This window comes from Fusarium proliferatum (genome assembly GCF_900067095.1).
Source record: "Fusarium proliferatum ET1 genome assembly, contig: FPRO_scaffold003, whole genome shotgun sequence".
Lineage (NCBI taxonomy): Eukaryota > Fungi > Ascomycota > Sordariomycetes > Hypocreales > Nectriaceae > Fusarium > Fusarium proliferatum.
Window position 1 is genome coordinate 261,236 of NW_022194792.1, and position 17,231 is coordinate 278,466.

The 17,231-nt window shown below is 49.1% G+C and overlaps 9 protein-coding genes across 9 annotated transcripts; 5 read left to right on the forward strand and 4 right to left on the reverse strand.

The window, feature by feature from the left end:
- Nucleotides 1-375: 375 nt before the first annotated feature.
- Nucleotides 376-2,400, reverse strand: FPRO_07118 (uncharacterized protein; the record flags this gene model as incomplete). The annotated part of the gene is made up of 1 exon (XM_031227892.1): nucleotides 376-2,400. One exon carries the CDS (start codon nucleotides 2,398-2,400, stop codon nucleotides 376-378), a length of 2,025 nt encoding a protein of 674 aa, XP_031078284.1.
- Nucleotides 2,401-2,661: 261 nt separating this feature from the next.
- On the reverse strand, nucleotides 2,662-3,552 carry FPRO_07117 (uncharacterized protein; the record flags this gene model as incomplete). Its single annotated transcript, XM_031227893.1, has 1 exon — nucleotides 2,662-3,552. One exon carries the CDS (start codon nucleotides 3,550-3,552, stop codon nucleotides 2,662-2,664), a length of 891 nt encoding a protein of 296 aa, XP_031078285.1.
- Nucleotides 3,553-4,032: 480 nt separating this feature from the next.
- FPRO_07116 (uncharacterized protein) lies at nucleotides 4,033-5,559 on the forward strand (the record flags this gene model as incomplete). Its single annotated transcript, XM_031227895.1, has 4 exons — nucleotides 4,033-4,448; nucleotides 4,508-4,952; nucleotides 5,010-5,305; nucleotides 5,361-5,559. 4 exons carry the CDS (start codon nucleotides 4,033-4,035, stop codon nucleotides 5,557-5,559), a joined length of 1,356 nt encoding a protein of 451 aa, XP_031078286.1.
- Nucleotides 5,560-5,824: 265 nt separating this feature from the next.
- Nucleotides 5,825-6,377, reverse strand: FPRO_07115 (uncharacterized protein; the record flags this gene model as incomplete). Its single annotated transcript, XM_031227896.1, has 2 exons — nucleotides 5,825-6,207; nucleotides 6,230-6,377. The coding sequence occupies 2 exons, from the start codon at nucleotides 6,375-6,377 to the stop codon at nucleotides 5,825-5,827; spliced, it is 531 nt and encodes a 176-aa protein (XP_031078287.1).
- A 1,736-nt stretch (nucleotides 6,378-8,113) lies between these two features.
- FPRO_07114 (uncharacterized protein) lies at nucleotides 8,114-9,059 on the forward strand (the record flags this gene model as incomplete). The annotated part of the gene is made up of 2 exons (XM_031227897.1): nucleotides 8,114-8,342; nucleotides 8,389-9,059. 2 exons carry the CDS (start codon nucleotides 8,114-8,116, stop codon nucleotides 9,057-9,059), a joined length of 900 nt encoding a protein of 299 aa, XP_031078288.1.
- On the reverse strand, nucleotides 9,032-9,364 carry FPRO_07113 (uncharacterized protein; the record flags this gene model as incomplete). The annotated part of the gene is made up of 1 exon (XM_031227898.1): nucleotides 9,032-9,364. One exon carries the CDS (start codon nucleotides 9,362-9,364, stop codon nucleotides 9,032-9,034), a length of 333 nt encoding a protein of 110 aa, XP_031078289.1.
- Nucleotides 9,365-10,699: 1,335 nt separating this feature from the next.
- On the forward strand, nucleotides 10,700-11,011 carry FPRO_07112 (uncharacterized protein; the record flags this gene model as incomplete). The annotated part of the gene is made up of 2 exons (XM_031227899.1): nucleotides 10,700-10,813; nucleotides 10,868-11,011. 2 exons carry the CDS (start codon nucleotides 10,700-10,702, stop codon nucleotides 11,009-11,011), a joined length of 258 nt encoding a protein of 85 aa, XP_031078290.1.
- Nucleotides 11,012-12,374: 1,363 nt separating this feature from the next.
- On the forward strand, nucleotides 12,375-14,962 carry FPRO_07111 (uncharacterized protein; the record flags this gene model as incomplete). The annotated part of the gene is made up of 2 exons (XM_031227900.1): nucleotides 12,375-12,540; nucleotides 12,600-14,962. 2 exons carry the CDS (start codon nucleotides 12,375-12,377, stop codon nucleotides 14,960-14,962), a joined length of 2,529 nt encoding a protein of 842 aa, XP_031078291.1.
- A 771-nt stretch (nucleotides 14,963-15,733) lies between these two features.
- FPRO_07110 (uncharacterized protein) lies at nucleotides 15,734-16,339 on the forward strand (the record flags this gene model as incomplete). Its single annotated transcript, XM_031227901.1, has 1 exon — nucleotides 15,734-16,339. One exon carries the CDS (start codon nucleotides 15,734-15,736, stop codon nucleotides 16,337-16,339), a length of 606 nt encoding a protein of 201 aa, XP_031078292.1.
- Between the last annotated feature and the right edge of the window lie 892 nt (nucleotides 16,340-17,231).

The following is a 17,231-nucleotide window of genomic DNA, read 5'->3' on the forward strand; positions in this document are numbered from 1 at the left end:
TTTTTTTAAAAAAAAAAAAAAAAAAAAAAAAAAAAAAAGTTTTAAAAAAAATTGAACAATTACATTGCGCGAGTAATATGAAGAGACTGGTGTATATCGTGTAACTGTACGTATATGCTGACGCAAAAGAACAAGCAGTCCTGATGTGCTGGAACAATGTATGAGCACTTATTTCAATCAAGCCCCTGTATCCAGGTACAGGTGCGCTGGGGCTCTGGTGTGTTAGCCCCCCTTGCTTTGGCAGCTAGGTACCAGCACACATCTACTAGCGCATCTAAAGCACAAACATGCCTGTGCATCTCAACTAAATACATTGATGGTGACTAGGTAAAGCAAGAATCCTTGACCTGAGGCCAACACAGGGTAGTTCCTTGATTAAATTTCCCCATTGATCCATTTCTCAAGCAACCACGAAGGCGTTCGGGATGGTTCCTGTTCCACCGCATTATTCTCCATCCTGTCGAGGCCTTCCCAATCACGTAGCCACCTGAGCTGCTTAGGTTGCATTGACAAACCAGCATTTGCCCAATCGCGACCGCCTCCAACGCCCTCGACCAAGAAGCCCATCATCTTGGACGTCGAGTCCTTGGATGGCCGCATATTGGTGATACAGTACTTTTTCTCTGAGTATTCGGTGGATGTGTGCATTTTTAAGTTGTCTGGCACGTTTATTATGTGCTGTCCCGTATCCTTTCGAAAGCCTTCGTCAAGTATTGAGAAATTCTTTCGGGGATACCAGACAAATGCATTATACCTACGAGTATATTTGGTTTCTAATTGCGGCCAAAGTTCAAGTTCAACCAGGCTCTTCTCTATATGACCAAAGGGCCGCCAGGACAAAGCTGTAGTAGCTGAGTCCTGAAGTTTGAGATCGAAGCGGCATCGAAGCAGATCTGCTCTCGACACTGAATCAGATGGTTCCAGGTAAAGGAGATCATTATCGAAATCGATGAATGACTGCTTGGACCCGGTCCAGGCAGACACCATCGGATCAGGAGACGATAAGGACCCGAAGCCGCGCTTCTCTTCCATCTTCACCGCGTATCGCCTGATCCAGTCTAGGAGAGCTGGGTCGCCAAGGAAAAAGAGAGCCACCCACCAGATCCCTATTCTAGGTCGACGTGAAAGAAAGACCTTGAGCAGAACCTCGATCTCGTTTTGCGCGATAATTAGCTCTAATGTATCCAAGACTGATGCGAGCCATGGACCGACTAGGTTGCAATTGACGTCCGGCTGCCAGAAGACGCTCCACAGAATGGACCCGATAGAGGGAGGATGAGCGCTGAGGGTCATAAAGTAACGTATATGACACAGATATCCACGCAGCTGTTGTTCATGGGAACTGTTGAAGGTGCTATTATTTCGTGGTTTAGCAAGACGTGGGTGTGGCAGCTGTGGTTGAAGCTCCATAAAGTTATAGAAAGGAAGCGCGAGTGCAGCCAAGAATGACGCCTTGTAGGGCGGCATAGGCTCAAAGTCAGTGAGTCTGGTGGAGTCTATTCCCAAGCCAAACAACCGGCATAGTTCAATAAGAAGTTCCATAGCCTCGATGGAGCTCGGGGGCGAGCAGACATCTGCAGCCATGTCTGAAGCCTCGATGATAAGTGCTACATCTGTCTTGAAAGATGTTGCCCACGGTGGTAAATGCCCATGATCCCTAGCCTGCCACCCCATAGCAGGGCTAAGAATCGCGCAGAGCCACCTGATAAGAGTAGGCGATGCGCTCTTGAGGTTGATATCGGCTGTGGTTTCCTTTCGGCCATGAGGCACAGTAGGCCACAATCGATCCTCTGTATATCGAATCCCACGGCGTTGCATCTCAAGCAATCGAGCCGAAAGGATGTATGACCAGCACATAACCAATACAGCGAGGCTATCGGTCGTTTCGGGACTGGCGCAGGCGTATGATGCTGCGTCCGGGCATATATCACACCGAATCGGATCGCCAATTTGTAATCGAAATGAAACAAGACGACCGGGCCTAAGGCTTGTTGTATCGCTCCGAGAATCAGTATTTCGACATTCGGTGTCCCCAATGCCATGGGACAGCTCCCAGCAAGGTCGACCGTAAAGCCAATTGTTGCGAGGCAGCTCGTCCGGTAGACTCGGCACATCTACCAGAGTTACGTACGGGTTGAGCGCATCTTTTGGCCAGAGACCTCGGGGGATCCTCTTCGCTTGGCTTAAGAACGCTTCCCATGTCACCTTGCCCTCCTGAAATGTACGGTATACGTCTTCAAGACTTGGTATCAGGGGATCGTCTTCTTTGTCAACAAATCGGGTGTTTGGTTCGTTGGTAGCCGAATCTTTGGACGTAAAATCAGATGATCGCTCGCTCGATGAGGTGCAAATCGACCGGGTAAGGACAGAGCGGAGAGACGAAGAGTGATTGCTTGCCATGGCTGGCTGGCTTGTTGACTGTGTTGCTTCTATTACATCTTGATGGAGGAAAATGAGGTTGTTGAGAGATGGGAAAGGACAGCAGGCTGGTTGTTTTTGTATGGGTGAACAGGCAGGGGAGGGCCGGATTAACTTCGGTAAACTTTATAGTTGTTCCATGAGTGCCGGGGTAAATGCAGCCCGTCATCTCGTAACTAACTCCCTGTTGAAGGGCTAAACTAAAACGAGCTAAATCAAAATAGGGCTGTACAAGTTGCTCTTTCATTTTTTCGCAGCTTTGATTTTCTTCGTGAAATACGTTTTGCCATAGTCCTTGCTCTCGAAAACAAATCCATCACCGCTTGGAACCCAGCTTGATTTCCATGATGTAATTAACTTACCGTTTTCGTTCTTAAACTCCACTTTATCCTTTCCATAATATCGTGCAGAGACGTGTACGCGGTCATCTTGAACTTGGTCGGAGCTTCCGCCCCCAAGAGCAAGCCCCGCCATTTGAGACGCCATTTGAGTTTCCGCCTCGATCCTCTCATCGTCCCATTGGAGAGGATCCGTAGAATCAGAAAGAGTGCGTTCGTGCGAGGGCTGAGCCGGATATGCCACTCTTTTGCCAAGAGACCTCTGGCTTTGTACTTCTTGATTGTCGGTAGGTAGGGTCCAGGTGATATATGAAACTCCATCATTTTCCATCAACCAGAAATCATCTTCTTGTCCCTGGTAAACGAGACGAGTAGGCCGCCAGTGCACCGCGTAGGTTAATATTTTATTGTTGTTGTGACTGAACTCGAACTGGTCTCCATTTTTCTTGAGCTTTACGTAGACTGGCTCAGTTGCAGGAGCAGCACTGGTGCTGAAGGTTGCCTCGTACGATGTGTCCTCGCCGTTAGAGGGAGGCGACTCGTACAGGGGGTGAGTTGGCGCGAATTCGGTTTGTTTCAGTCGACGCGCTCCATTGGCTGTGGTGGGGTAGTACTTCGAGCCACAGCCACATGGAATGTCGCATATTCTCCAGCCAGCCGTTTCATGTAGTGGTGCCTGGCAGATGTAAAATCGCTTATTGCATTTCTTGCACCGCGAGCGGCTTGCTTTTGTGTGCTCATTCAAATAATGGCCACAGAACAGGCATGAACCGGACTCCCCAGAACTTGTGCTCATATTGTAAAAGATATTTGGAAGTATCAATTTAGACTCCTTACACGATGCCTCTCAATTCGTTCCAGACCGACTGCAGTACTTATAGTCCACCCGCTCGAAACTCTTTGTACACTTCTGTGCCCTTGCTTAGAGCCGACGTCTTGGGCCACCGGACAAGGTGTCGGCAACGGATTGGACAAGGGTTCACTAGCCTAAACCCCGCATCTGTGGCTGCCCACGATTATGTGGACAGAGATTGAAGAGGCGTTTGATAAGAAACGGAAACACATGCGATAAGAAACGGGCTCAAACAAGTACGCGGTTAATATCCGGTTCAGTAACGTCGAAAGGACAACTTGTTCTTCCCGGCTTGCGGCATTCGACCACCTTCATACCTGTGATGCACGATGACCAGCTGCCCCGCAGCAGCCAGTCGGACAGTGTTGCTGACATTGGCCACCATTACATCTTGTTGAACATCAAATTTTGAACGTTGTCAAGATGGCAGATTGTCTCGGCATCACATCCAGCATCGTCTCACTGGTAGGTTTTGCTCTTAAATCTTGCAACGCCCTCTACACGACCATCCGCGACTTCCAGAGCCAGGACAAGAATGCTCGTGCGCTGAAAAACGAGCTAGCCGACCTCCGAGGGGTTTTGCAGTCGCTCGCTGAAACGGTTCATAACAATAACGATATCAACTTTAACGCCTTAAAACTTCCTTTACTTCGTTGCGGAAAGACCTGTGAGGAGTATGGCGATCTCATAGCTCGGTGTACAAAGTATTCTAGCTTATCGCGACCAAGTTTGCGGGATTGGGTTAACCAGCAGTACCTCAAAGGCGACATAACTGACATCCGGGAGATGCTTGCTGGATATAAATTCACTATCAGTGTAGCATTAGCCACCGCGAATATGTAAGGTACAAACTCCAACCTTATCTTGGCGCAATCGACTAACAGGAGAGACTTCACAGACGCGCAACAGCATCGATACCACCTAACGTTCTCGAGGAATACAAAGACTTGATACGCGATACGACGAACGATCTACAAGAGCATATACATCAGTTGGAAGAAAGGGTACATGGCAAACCACCTGCTGTAGAGGATCATGTGTGGCTAGCTATACTGGAAGAAAAGCAGAGCACCCAGGAGGGCCTGAAGATTTGTTCACAGCTTTCTGCCCAGATCGAAAAGCTCGAATCCGCCTCGAGAGAGAATCCCCAGTGCTTGTCAGACTTTGCGGGGCTGACGATGTTCTCGCCTGAGACGGCGCAACGAGCCCTTCTTGATCAAGGGTTTGTCGATTTGGAGGATGCGACTGTAGGTGATGTAGTTTTGGAGATGGAGAGGAGGGACTTTCCATACCTGACACCATTTGGCCTAAAATATTGCAAACAACACATCCTCGATGACGAGGTAAGCAGCTCCCTTGGTCCCAGTTTGCGTTACGTCACTGACATCTATAATCTTCAGCGTATTCGGATTGTTATCGAATCCACTCTCGGAGATTGCAGTCTCGGACACTGGCTGCGATATGGTGCTAAGCCTGGCCATATTGAGTGCTTTAGGAGAGGTGGCAAACAGGCTGGTCTACGTGTTCTTGTCGTCCAACAATTTTGTAAAGACTCCGAGGTTGAGATCTGGCAAGGCTCACATTTGCATGACCTACCTACGACGGATGGCATCCGGTCCTTGCATGAGACCACTCGGTCTGAGCTTGAAAAGGCGGGCTGCATTGCCAAACTGAAGCAGTTCCAATCGGGAGGCTTGTCAGCTAACCCTCCCCGTTTGCAAGTTACAGTGAAAGCGGCTAATCGTACATAGGGTCATTCGAGATGCTCGAACATACGCTGAAACACTAAAGGGATATGCAATAACATTCCTTTTTGCGGTAGCGGATTCCCTCTCCGGCTGGCCGAAGATCCTTCTCGCGAATTCTCCCAAGCTTATCCGTATGGCAGTCGAGATGGAAACCTCGAAGATCAGCTTAAACTTTGCCATCAAAGATACAACAAACACGTGAATCATGACGGCTCATATTACGTTCTGCGAACCATCCCACCCTTCGATCTCCGCCCAGTCAAAATCACCCGTAAATGGAACAGAGCTAACCAACTGCAAGAGACGTGCGTTGTAAGGATCGACCACAGTATTCTCTTGTGTCGGATGGTGGTACATCAGCTGTGTCGAGCTGTTGTGCAACTCGTCACTGTGTCGGGGTCGGCTAAGTCCGGAAGCAGTCATTATCAACGGGAAAGCTGCATCTGTCGGTGGAGGAGGCAATGCGCTCATGTCTTCTGGCTCTGCATTAGGATGGGCGGCTTATTTGGATTGTGGACAGTACCAGTAGCGTGCAACTGTGAGCGTTGTGTAGTCAGTGCGACCAACTCTGCTCCTTGAGTTTCCGACGCTTCATTGTCGATACCTGCCTCATCTCGAGTTCTCTTTTTGCTCTCACTTGTGGAGCCGACAAGAGTCCTCTCCTTGAAGGCGATCTTTGCAGCGTACAACTCAGAAGATACGCGACGTGAAACTTCCTCTAACGTTCCCTTCATGTATGTGGCTTTCCTGCCGAACTCGGTCCTGTGATTTTCCTCACAATGTCGGATGATCTCGCTTGCGAACTCGAATAATTTGAAGCAAATCACGCACACTTCCTCGCATCGGACGTCTGTACTCAATTCGTTACTGACCGTTGTAATGGCACAGACAGAGGGCGAGATTCACGTTGCGCAGCGTGACGCCAGAGCTTGAAATTCGTGGCGAACGGCTTTGCTCGCTTGCAGTTTGGAAAAGGACATATTTTGGATTCGGGCTCGGGGTCGCGAGGTGCTTCGACATGTTGTTCATCGTCTGAGTTGTCGCTGACCAAGTGTTTGCGACATTGTTCTAATTGAATGACGTGGTAGCGTTCCTGCGACTGCGTAAAGTCAGTTGAAATCTCATTTCGGGCAAAACACCCACCCGGATCTCAGCTAAGTGATTTGCCAGTAATTCGGTTGACGGAAATGACGCAGAGCAGGCGCATTGATTATAATTGTTCGTCATGATCTCATTGTTGTGCGAGACTGAGCTTGTAACCAAATGACGAAGGTTGGAGAGGCAACGTAGATCCAAGTTCGGAAATATGATATTCCACGCCGACTTGGACCTAGCGCTCATGCAAGATTAAGAAATTGCTGATTCCTGTTCCTAGGTGCCTGATTCTACGCCACGCACCCTGTCACATAAAGACCCCTGAGCTCAATATACCTCGTTGGGTTGCTGCGACTAACACGGACATCAACTTTTTGTTCTTCTCTATTTCCCCTCCACTGCAATTAATTTTCCAAATGTCGAAGTGCGAACTCTGCGATGGTAAAGGCATTCAGGGCACTACATGTCCCACCTGTGGTCATGGCCCAAGATAAGACTGGTGTTTTCTGAAGAAGTGAGCATCCTGGCGCTTTTTACACCTCCCCTGAAATTATACTAAACGTCACATTTACGCTCTTAGGGCGGTTGGTAGCTCGAAGCTGTATTTTGTCTTGGGATGTTCGTTTCATATTTGCATTTAGTTAGGGATCAACAATGGGATGTTGGATCTTGACCGTCTAATGACCGTTTTCTTCCTCCGTTTGCATCGCCAACTGGACATATGAAAGCCTTGCTGTATACAAAGTCACGTCATTACGGGGGCCGGGTATTGTGTCACCCGACTCGGAACTGTCCACGTATCGGGGGGCTGTCCACGCATCGGGGGGCTGTCCACGCATCGGGGGGCTGTCCACGTAGTCGTGGGAGCTGTTCACAACCCCGCAGTTACGATGGCGGAGCTGGGTTAAGCATTTCCAATCATGTAATTCGCTGCCAGTCACAAAAAGACCCAGAACCGAATTAAGGCATTGGGACAAAGCACATGGCAATGAGAGCACCCAGTACTGTTTGTATTGGTGTGTTACTGTCTCAACCTAAAAGTACCTAATTTTAGTATAATGCGAACAATCGGTTGAGGTGTACAGCGATGACAATCGACGTGACGGGCTGTGACCATGGTTCATGTACGGGAGCGAACGCCTGCAGTGCCTTGATACAAGTGCTCTGACGGCGCTAACCAGGTCTCCTACGGAAGTTTCACTGGCCGTCCAACTGAGAAGTTTCTCTCAGTCCGCTGAAGACGCCGACGCTTGCATGGGAACCGCGCGGGATCATCGAATAGGAAGTGATTGCGATATACGCGGAGCGACGAGGAGTCGGCCGAGACACGCGCAACCACATTACAGTGGGAGTAAAGCAAAATAGGAGAGCGAATTGTATTTGATGGCTTGCAGGTTGATGGTTCTTGCAGCGCGTCTTACTATGACTGTGCTTTGATACAGATAGTTGCGTATCTACAGCGCCTGGTCGCTCTTCATGCGGCCTTCACATCAGCGCTGTTGATCCCTCAGCGTGTTTCCATCTTGACTGATCAATTAAGGGAGCTCTGAAAGCAATAAGAATGCTAATGTTCCCCCTGAGATGGTGCTTGTTTCCCTCTCCTTCAATACATTAACTCCAAAGACACCACTCTGCAATCCCCACTCTCAAATTTGTTCGTCATGACACTTCTCAGCAACATCAGCCCCCCTCTCATCCCTGGGTCACTGTCACAGCAGATGTCTGTCTTGGACCTCTTTCTTCCTGGGTTTACCAATATCACCACTGCGGCAAGTCAGGTCCTCAGTGGCAACTTAACTGGCTACACTCAATTGATGTGCCTATTTGCACTGGCCGCGTTTTTGAAGCCCTATGTGTCCCAATTGAAAGATTGGTTCCTTCAGCATTGCAGTGAGTGATCGAACATATCTCCGCGGATCCCAGGCTGACCGCTAAGCATCAACAATCTATATCAAATCTTCGGATGAAACATACCACATGGTCCAGACCTGGATCTCATCTCAAGGATTGGATGATACCGCCCGTTCTATTCTCGCTAAAGTCAAAACCAAGCAAAATCCTACCCAAGGACATGACCCCCACGCTAAAAAAGCTCTCCGATATGCCCCTTGGGAAGGCTCCTTTGTCTTCTGGTACAAGCACAACTTGCTCTACTATCAGACTACACAAGTGGATGTTGGTTTCCACAAAGAAGAGCAGATCTCCATCACCTGTGCTGGGCGATCTGGAATCTTGAGAGAACTTCTAGAAGACTGTCGACGTGGATACCTTAATGAATCAAAGAATAAGACGACCATCCACGGACATCGCGATGAATACTGGAGAAAGGAGAAAGCAGTGGCTGCTCGGCCTCTGTCGACAGTCATTCTTGATGAAAAGCAAAAGGACGACCTGATTAAGGACATTCAAAACTTCCTCAATCCTGAAACTAGACACTGGTACTCCCAACATTCAATTCCCTACAAACGAGGATACCTCTTGCATGGGCCGCCTGGTACTGGGAAATCCAGTTTCAGTTTGTCAATTGCCGGTGAATCAGATATGGATATCTACGTCGTCAGCATTCCCGATGCAAACGATCAAATGCTAAAAGGCCTATTAGGATAGCCGTGGGTGGAGGCAGCACGAAAGTCCCACTGTATAAAGGTTTCAGGATTGTAGGTGTAGTTGTATCGGGGCTCTTCTTGGGCGAAGACATTGGGGGTGGTCACGTTGGCTAATTCGGCAAAGGAAGCATCTTCAGTAGGAGACCACCATTGTCTCCAATGGGATTGAGGTAGCGCACCATAGATATTCATGCCTGAAGGGTCTTGACTTATGAAATTTACGTTAGGCGCGGGTGCGTAGGTGTCGTAGGCTTGCATATCGTCGCCGAGAGGGTCTTGTTTATGGGTAAGGTGGACGGTATCCATGTCTGGTAGCGTTATAAAGGTTGACGTGTCCGAGTTAGCTTCGTCCGATGTTGAATGAATAGAGCCAAGACTCGAAGCACCTTGGTATGAACCTCGACCGTTGAACTGGAGCGGGGTTTGGATGATGCTAGGAAGGGAACTTGGACACAGCGGGGTTCAATGCGACAGAGAGCCAAATGGTTATAAATAAGAAGGGCACAAGAAAATGTGGAACAAGCAGGTCTCAGCGGCAGAGTGGCGAATGCGTAACAACCAAAGTCAGAGCCCCTGCATTGATGATGAAGAAGAGAGGGGTCAAGCCTCAACGCGATGGTGTCATTAGTGGCATGTATCCTTGAAAAACCAGGTCAAGTTCATTGTATCCGGGCTAGCACGGAAGAGGAAACAAACCCGTAAGTCTGAAGGGCTCTAATTAGACATGTAGCACGGAAAGCTTTTCCTTGAGATATCATTTATGAATAGGCTCCGCGCAAATTGATTGGACCATGTGAGTTTCTGGAGGAGCTGATATTGTTTACAGAGTTGGTCGAAATCGGTTAACCAATTCTACATTTACTTCAACCACCACTTCATCGTCCCTACTACTATGCTATCGAAATTCCCAGTCACCCTGTGATAAATACATCTACAGTTGAGGTTAAAAGGATCTAATTCGAGACAAAAGGTGTACATTCACTGCAACACATGCAATGCAGCTGAAGTGGGATGTGGAGAACACGAAATGTGATCAACCGCCTTGTGACAAACCTGGGGATGTGATTTGCCAGAGACAGAAAGCATGTGAGCGCGTTGCCTGATTTTTTTGGCACTTCCCCAGTTCAGAATCGAAACCCACCAATTACCACTACTTTAGTGTCCACTCCGCTTCAGCTGCCATGTCTTAGCGGGTCTCTTGCCTCGCCTTCTGAATAAAGGCGAACATGGCTTGCCTAGCCTCACGCAATCGAGAACCTGGCGCGGAAACAAACCATCCGTAAAACACGGCAAGGTTCCTACCCCCACTTCGTCAACTTTTTATCACAACAAGGGGCCCTAACCGGATTATTATTTGCTCAAGTCGAACATCGAGCTTGGTCTTCCCCACGCCGCAGGCCCCCTTGCGCACCTTGATACTCAATGGGGTCACCTTTTTTCCCCCCCCTTCACTTCCCTTTCGGCGACGCAAAGATCTCCATAAGATGATAGATGATAGAGACGCTGCTATATACTGCTAAGAGCTCCTCAGGTTTCCATCATCCAGTCATCACCCTTTAAGCTTTACATTTTTACTTTTATATTTATGCTTTGTTCTTGGTGGGCCCCTGGAATTCGGCCGTCCCCCAGTTGTTGCTCAGGATGTCATACGCGATAACCCTTCCCCGCAAGCCCATTGCAACAGGATCCAACAGCCATGTGGGCAGAACAGCCTGCGAAAATTATCCGAAATTGATCACGTGTGACTTTCACTTGGTAAATCTCTTCTCTCGTCCTTGACTCCATATATACCTGACAAGGGCCATTTAGATTCGGGCAGCCTCCTTGGGCCTTGCATGCATGAGTGATGACCTTATCAATCGTTGCGCTCCGATATCTGGTACAGAAATTCTCGAAACCTTGGATCAAATGGAGTTTCTTCTAGGCTTAATTCAGACAGAGTGTCAGGGCTAGAGTGGGATATCGATTGTCGTGGGCTCGTCGCGGAACATGACAGGTCTCCAGAGTGTGTGGCCATCGGACCAGCATACGCCCACTAGAAAAATTCGGCTGTGGTGGGGTCAACGGTCGCTATCGGCTGTCGTTCAGGTCGTGTACTGGTGATGAAGTTCTCTTAGAGCGGAGGCAGGCATAATTTTCTCTTTGGCTACAAGCAGCCCTTTTCCAGTTCTTAGCAGCGGTCGACGTAGCTGAGCGTCATTTCTTTCTCTTTAATTTTCTTTTCACTTTGATCTCGGGGGGTCGTAGGGACCGAACAAAATTTGTATGGGAAGGGACTGAGGCGTTCTTGCCTTCTATGGCCTACTAGACCAAAAGGAAACTGTCTAGCGTCGGGAATCACATCGTGCACGCATATGGCCAGGAACATGCAGGAACTATATGCATTGCAGCACTCCTTAGCTAGTTTAACCTACATCCTATCCATCTTAAGTTCCCCCTACCCAGAATAGTATTATGATATCAAGCCCTCCCACGATCCTTGAGCTTCGTACCGGAGATCCTCTTCCGGGATGCTTCCTTGCTCGATAATGGCCTGAGGCCTGATCCTGGGTAGAGTCTGAGACCTAAAGCATCTAACTGTTGATCACATGCCTAGCAAGCCACCCAGTTAACTGAGTCAGGCTCACGGTGCGTATGGTATGCCCTGTGAACATTTTGCAATAAATCGCAGCATTGCTGAACTGTCCGCAAAATCCCCATTTCTCTCGCTACAGCTTCCCGCGTTTGTTAATAGTGTTGTCTCCTAATATTTCTTTTGCTCATGCTCGTACCGCATTCAACGCCCAGCCTTATTAATTAAGTAGGAACCCCATCCAACCAAAAGAACACCTCAGCACGCCCTGCCCTGTCCCTAAATTTCTTCCGCGGACCCGGACCCGAGCTCCTGGGTCCTAGCGCCCTCCACTTTAAACCCACACCACCACTAATCAGTCAGTGTCTACGCTGGCAAGTGACCTACCCCGTCTTTGCTTCGGGCGACATTCAGCATGCCTTCTCGACCTCACATCATGCCCAAACTCGTCCGTTCTTCAAGATACCGCGCACGATACTCCGCCGAGAGTGTCACGGCCGTTTTATCATTAATCATCGCCATACGACTATCTGAGTTCAACGCTTAGGTACATGAAGTATTCCGCGCGATACCGTTTTCCCGTCTCTGTTCCAATTCACCGACTGCTAAATTAGCCAAGTTCTTGCGTGGAAATCTTACTGTAATGTAGCCTGACGATCGGCATACTCGGAATTCTTGCGACATCAACAATTAAGCAGTCCTATCAGGGTCTCGCTCCACGTCCCATATGCTTACGGGGCTAAGATGCCTTCAAATCAAAGTAGTTCATATAGAACCTCGCCACCAACAACCGATCAATCTCTCCATCTCAATTCCCTCCGCGGCAGTCATGAGACGGGGCCAAACGACCCGCCAGAATGGCATAACGACTCGAGCCATAACGCGACCGCCAATAACGATGCCATAGACGGTATGCACTACTTCTAGCGGACTCCCGGTAGTTTAGAAGAAACTGACGCAAAGCTATAGTTAATGTTCCCTTCTTCCAGAAAGAATCAGATTTATGGAATACGGAGAATCCATACTCGCATCCTCAATACCAGGTCGCCTCTCCTGTGCCCCTCACAGCGCACAGCAGTAGCGTTGATGACTATCGCAGCATCATCGATGACCTAACGCTTGAGATTCAACAGCTTAGGAAGGAACTCAGGCGCTATAAGCAACCGGGTCCGGCCACGCTCCGTAAAGACAAGCTGTTTGAGATCAAGGTTCATGGGCTTCCCCAAAAGAAAAAGAGGGAGCTCGAAGCCATACTGAGAGACCTTGCCACCGATCTCGATGGGTCTCCAGAGATGCCATCATCGCAAAAGAAGAAAAAGATATCCCCCCATAACCACGATCACATATACTCCAAATCTGGAATTCAGCGCAAACGTGCTCCTTCCTCTCCAGGTTCCAGCCTCTGGCCAGCTGACTCCGCTTATGCCTCCATGTCAGCCGGTGCTGAGTCTTCAAGCACCCCTTTTAACCTCCCCATCTTGACTTCAACCCAATCATCAAAGGACAAGGTCGAGGATTATCTAAGAGATGTTCCCGACGGCCTGTACCCACGACACGTAATCATGACAGACAAGGAGCGGAAGAGTCTTGTTGTTCGTCGTCTCGAACAGCTCTTTACAGGCAGAAGTAACGGTGCCAATATCTCGAAGATGCCGCCTATGCGACCGGGCGGTAGCTTCATTATGGCGCGGGTTGTATCGGATGCACAGGTGGCGGACCCATCATCCGCCCACGAACCACCCACTCATGGAACTGAGCCTATCCGGGAAGCAAGAATCCTCTCTCTAGAACAACGATCTGGCATTTGGAGAAACAACTGTCATTCAAGTGACTATGGATCGGCTTCTGATCCCAATAAGGACAACATGGAGACTGGGGGCGATGGTGGTGGCTTGGCCTCTGATAGCAAGCCGTCCTCCCTAGCCTTGCCTCTGTCAAAACAGCGACCCACGCGGCCCTGTGATTTAGATCCCGATCGTGCTCAGGTTCCATCTGAGAATATAAACTACATCCGGCATTTGGACCTACTGCCGCCCGAGTTATTGCCTAGACAGCAGAGTATCCAAGACATCCACCTAGGCGCTGAAGGCTGGGTGTCTTTGAACCTGCTGTACAACTTGGCCCAACTCCACTTGATTAATGTGACACCAGACTTCGTTCGCTCCGCCATATCCGAAATCAGCACTAGATTTCAGCTATCCCCTGACGCGCATAAAATTCGATGGCGAGGCGGATCTAAGGATACCAAGTTCAGTAGCTACAGCTCTGGCTATGACACGTCAGAGACTCCTTCTGGCGGTAATACCGATGGTTCGCAAAAGAAAGGCGAGCGCCAGAAAACTAGCCGTTTCACTAGTAATGAATCTCAACTCAGCGGTTTAAGTAAGGATATGCTTGGATTTGATCCGCAGCTTTGCGCTCGAGTTGAAAGTTTCCGCTACAAGCCACTATTTGCTCAGCAGGATTCGTCAGATGGGCACACTTCACAGGGTGCGTCAGTTTACTCTTCTGTAGTCGTGGACAACGAAAATCCTGGCGAGTCGGGCTTGGGCTTAAAATACTCCGCGGGGTCGGCTGGCAAATGGCAACGCCACGAAGGTGCTATCACATACTATAGCGGTGCACCTTTCTGCACTGACTTGACGGGTGATCCAGCTGATCTATCACCTACCACTCGCACGCTCTCAAGCGTCCAACCTAGAAAGGATTCTCTGCAACCATCAGAATTCGCTCGGTCTCCTCGACGAATAACATCCAGGTCCTTCACCTACTACAAGCCGTTGACGGATCGATGCCAAGACCTGCGTCAGCAGAGTTCAGCCATGGGCGGTGATAATAATGAAGTTCAGGGTCTGATGAAGGATGGAAGTGAACAAAGCAGCGGTATCGAACTGGATTTGATTTGGAACAACGACCAGCAGTATATAAGGCAGCAACCCTTAGAACCCTGCGGCCTCGGTGGTGTTCGCCCCGATGATCACTTTACGGTATTTGTCGATACTAAGCGGCCTAAGCAAGATATTCTCCCACGGTCTTCCGGGCCTCAGATTGGGAGGTCGAATGAAAGCATAGAAAGGACCATCCGTCACCGGGCGACGATGTTAACTTCTGGTCCCGTTCTCGGCGGTTCAGAAATAAAAACAATCGAGGAATCACGGCATATCGAGATTGAGTATCTGTCATGGCACACGGAGAGACTGATACCAGTTCCACTGCCATCCCCTACCAGCTTCTTTCCGCCGTTCAGCACCGAAAATTCCACGTCTGGCGAAGATGAGGATCTATCTATGGATGCATATAACGCTGGGTCGTCAGAGGAGGATATAGGCTGACCGATAATTTCATAACTGCAATAACGGGGTAAAGCATTCAAGGAGAGCTTATACCTATTGTCTTGGGGCTCAGTGAGGCCGTTGGTATAAGTTTCGCTTGTTTTCTGGCCAAGTGGTTGTAACCCCGCTTCAGACATTATCATTTCTACGTAATGATCTCGCTCCTATGACATCACTGGGCCGAGTCCGCATCATTGATGTGCTAGATAACAGTGTTTGCGTGCGACACAGGAAGTTTTGTGGTGATAAATAGTTCTTTCTACATAATAACTAAAGGTAGAATTTGCGACTGACTACAGAAATCTCAACAAATTATTTGGCAACGCACAAACTGAAGCGCTGCGGACACATTACCCATTCATTGCTTGATATTCACACTTTTTCGTACTATCAATGGCCAAATTAAAACACAGCAACAGCCCAGCTCCAGTAGACGAGCCTCCCAGCAAGAGGCGTAGCATTCATGTTTCGTGGGCCAACAGGGGGGAGAATACAAATCAAGCTGACCATATGGTCGACTCCACGCGACCTCGAATTTTCCAACCTGGATACGCTTATGATAGCAGGTTATCACCGTCGAAAACCCTGTTCGCGAACGGAGATTCTTGTAATTTCCTGGCGGATCATCAGCTTAGGCATTGCTCTTATGTTGGAAAGTACTCAAATTTGAGTTGCAGCGTAAATGACTCTGTTGGTCGATATGGTGCTAATTGCTGTCCCGTACATAGACGGAGCGATGATGATTCGGCTGTGGACCTCGGGGGGGACAGTATGACTACTCCGTACAATTTCATCGACTCTGCACCGCTTTTCAATGAGTCTATTGTCAGAGAGATCCAGGCTTCTACAACAGGGACCTATACTGACATTCTGCACAATTCTATACCTTCTGCAGCTGGCAACCCAGGCGTTTGGAAAATGCTTCTTGACACCACCTATCCCGTGGTAGGCAGTGGTCTTGATTACGACTTTTGCTCCCCACCCATCCAGACAATACCCGACGATCTTCAGTCAATTATGGTAGAGGCAGGGACACCCGCAAACTCGGTGTCAGAGGTGAATTCCAAAACGCCGGTCACGGGAAATTCAGGAACTTGGTGGCAGGGGTCAAGCCCCTGTGGCCCAGCGGCGGAGCAGGAGGACTTGGAAGTGATGCAGAAGCTAGAAATCCGGGGGCTATCGAATAATTACGAGCTGGATATCAAGCCAACCACATCGAAGCATCGGAAGCAGCATATCGGTGAGGCCGAACAGATTAGCGAGCTTTGGACGGACCGCAACCACATTAACGAGGCTATGCATGATCTTAGGAAGTTAGATGGCCGATTACAGGGCTGGAATAAGCACCAGATGGTTACCGTAACCTCAACATGGTAATAAACGGAAAAGGCCGCTTAAGCCTCAAAATTAATATATACCGGGGACTGACATGCATCCGTGGCCAGGCTAAGACAGAAGTAGGGAGAGAACCGCACTCAGTGGCCTGTGCAGTTCTTGCCAACAATCGCAATTGGTACCTTCCTTCAGATTTGGTCGCTCTTGATGCGGCCTGCTTTCACATCCGGGCTGTTGATCCCTCAGCTTGTTTCCATCTTGACTGATCAGTTAAGGGAGCTCTGAAAGCAATAAGAATGCAAACTTCCCCCTGAGATGGTGCATGTTTCCCTCTCGTTCAACACATAAACTCCAAAGACACCACTCTGCAATCCCTCACTTTCAAATTTGTTCGTCCTGGCACTTCTCAGCAACATTAGCCCTCCTCTCATCCCCTGGTCACTGTCCCAGCAGATGTCACCCACGCATCTGGTGATGCATGGCACGCAGCCTTTTGGTCCCGGATCTATTTTCATAGCCTTTCCCAGGCTACAGTCTCATCCTCCATCGGGCCATCCTCCATCGGGTCGTCCTCGCTTGAATCCTCTTTATTCATGAACTTAATAAACTCTTGGAATAGTGCTATATCCTCAAAGCCAGAGGCTAGGGCCTCAACGCTCGCCTCCTGAGGATCCGTCATGGCAAGGCGCAGGTCATATACATCCCGCTCGTCTCAAAGTCCCCCCTCCCCAAGGGAGCATGATGATATAAAGGTCTCCCACGATCCTTGAGCTTCGTATAGTAGTGCACTTGCAGGTCCGGGCCGCCTCGTTCGGGGAAATGTTGAACAAAACGCCGACGAATCTCCACCCACCCAAGCTGCTCCACTTCCTTCAGTTGTATGAGGAAGTTATCTTCATCGTCTGAATACTTTGCCCGTCTTGCTGGAGCTTGC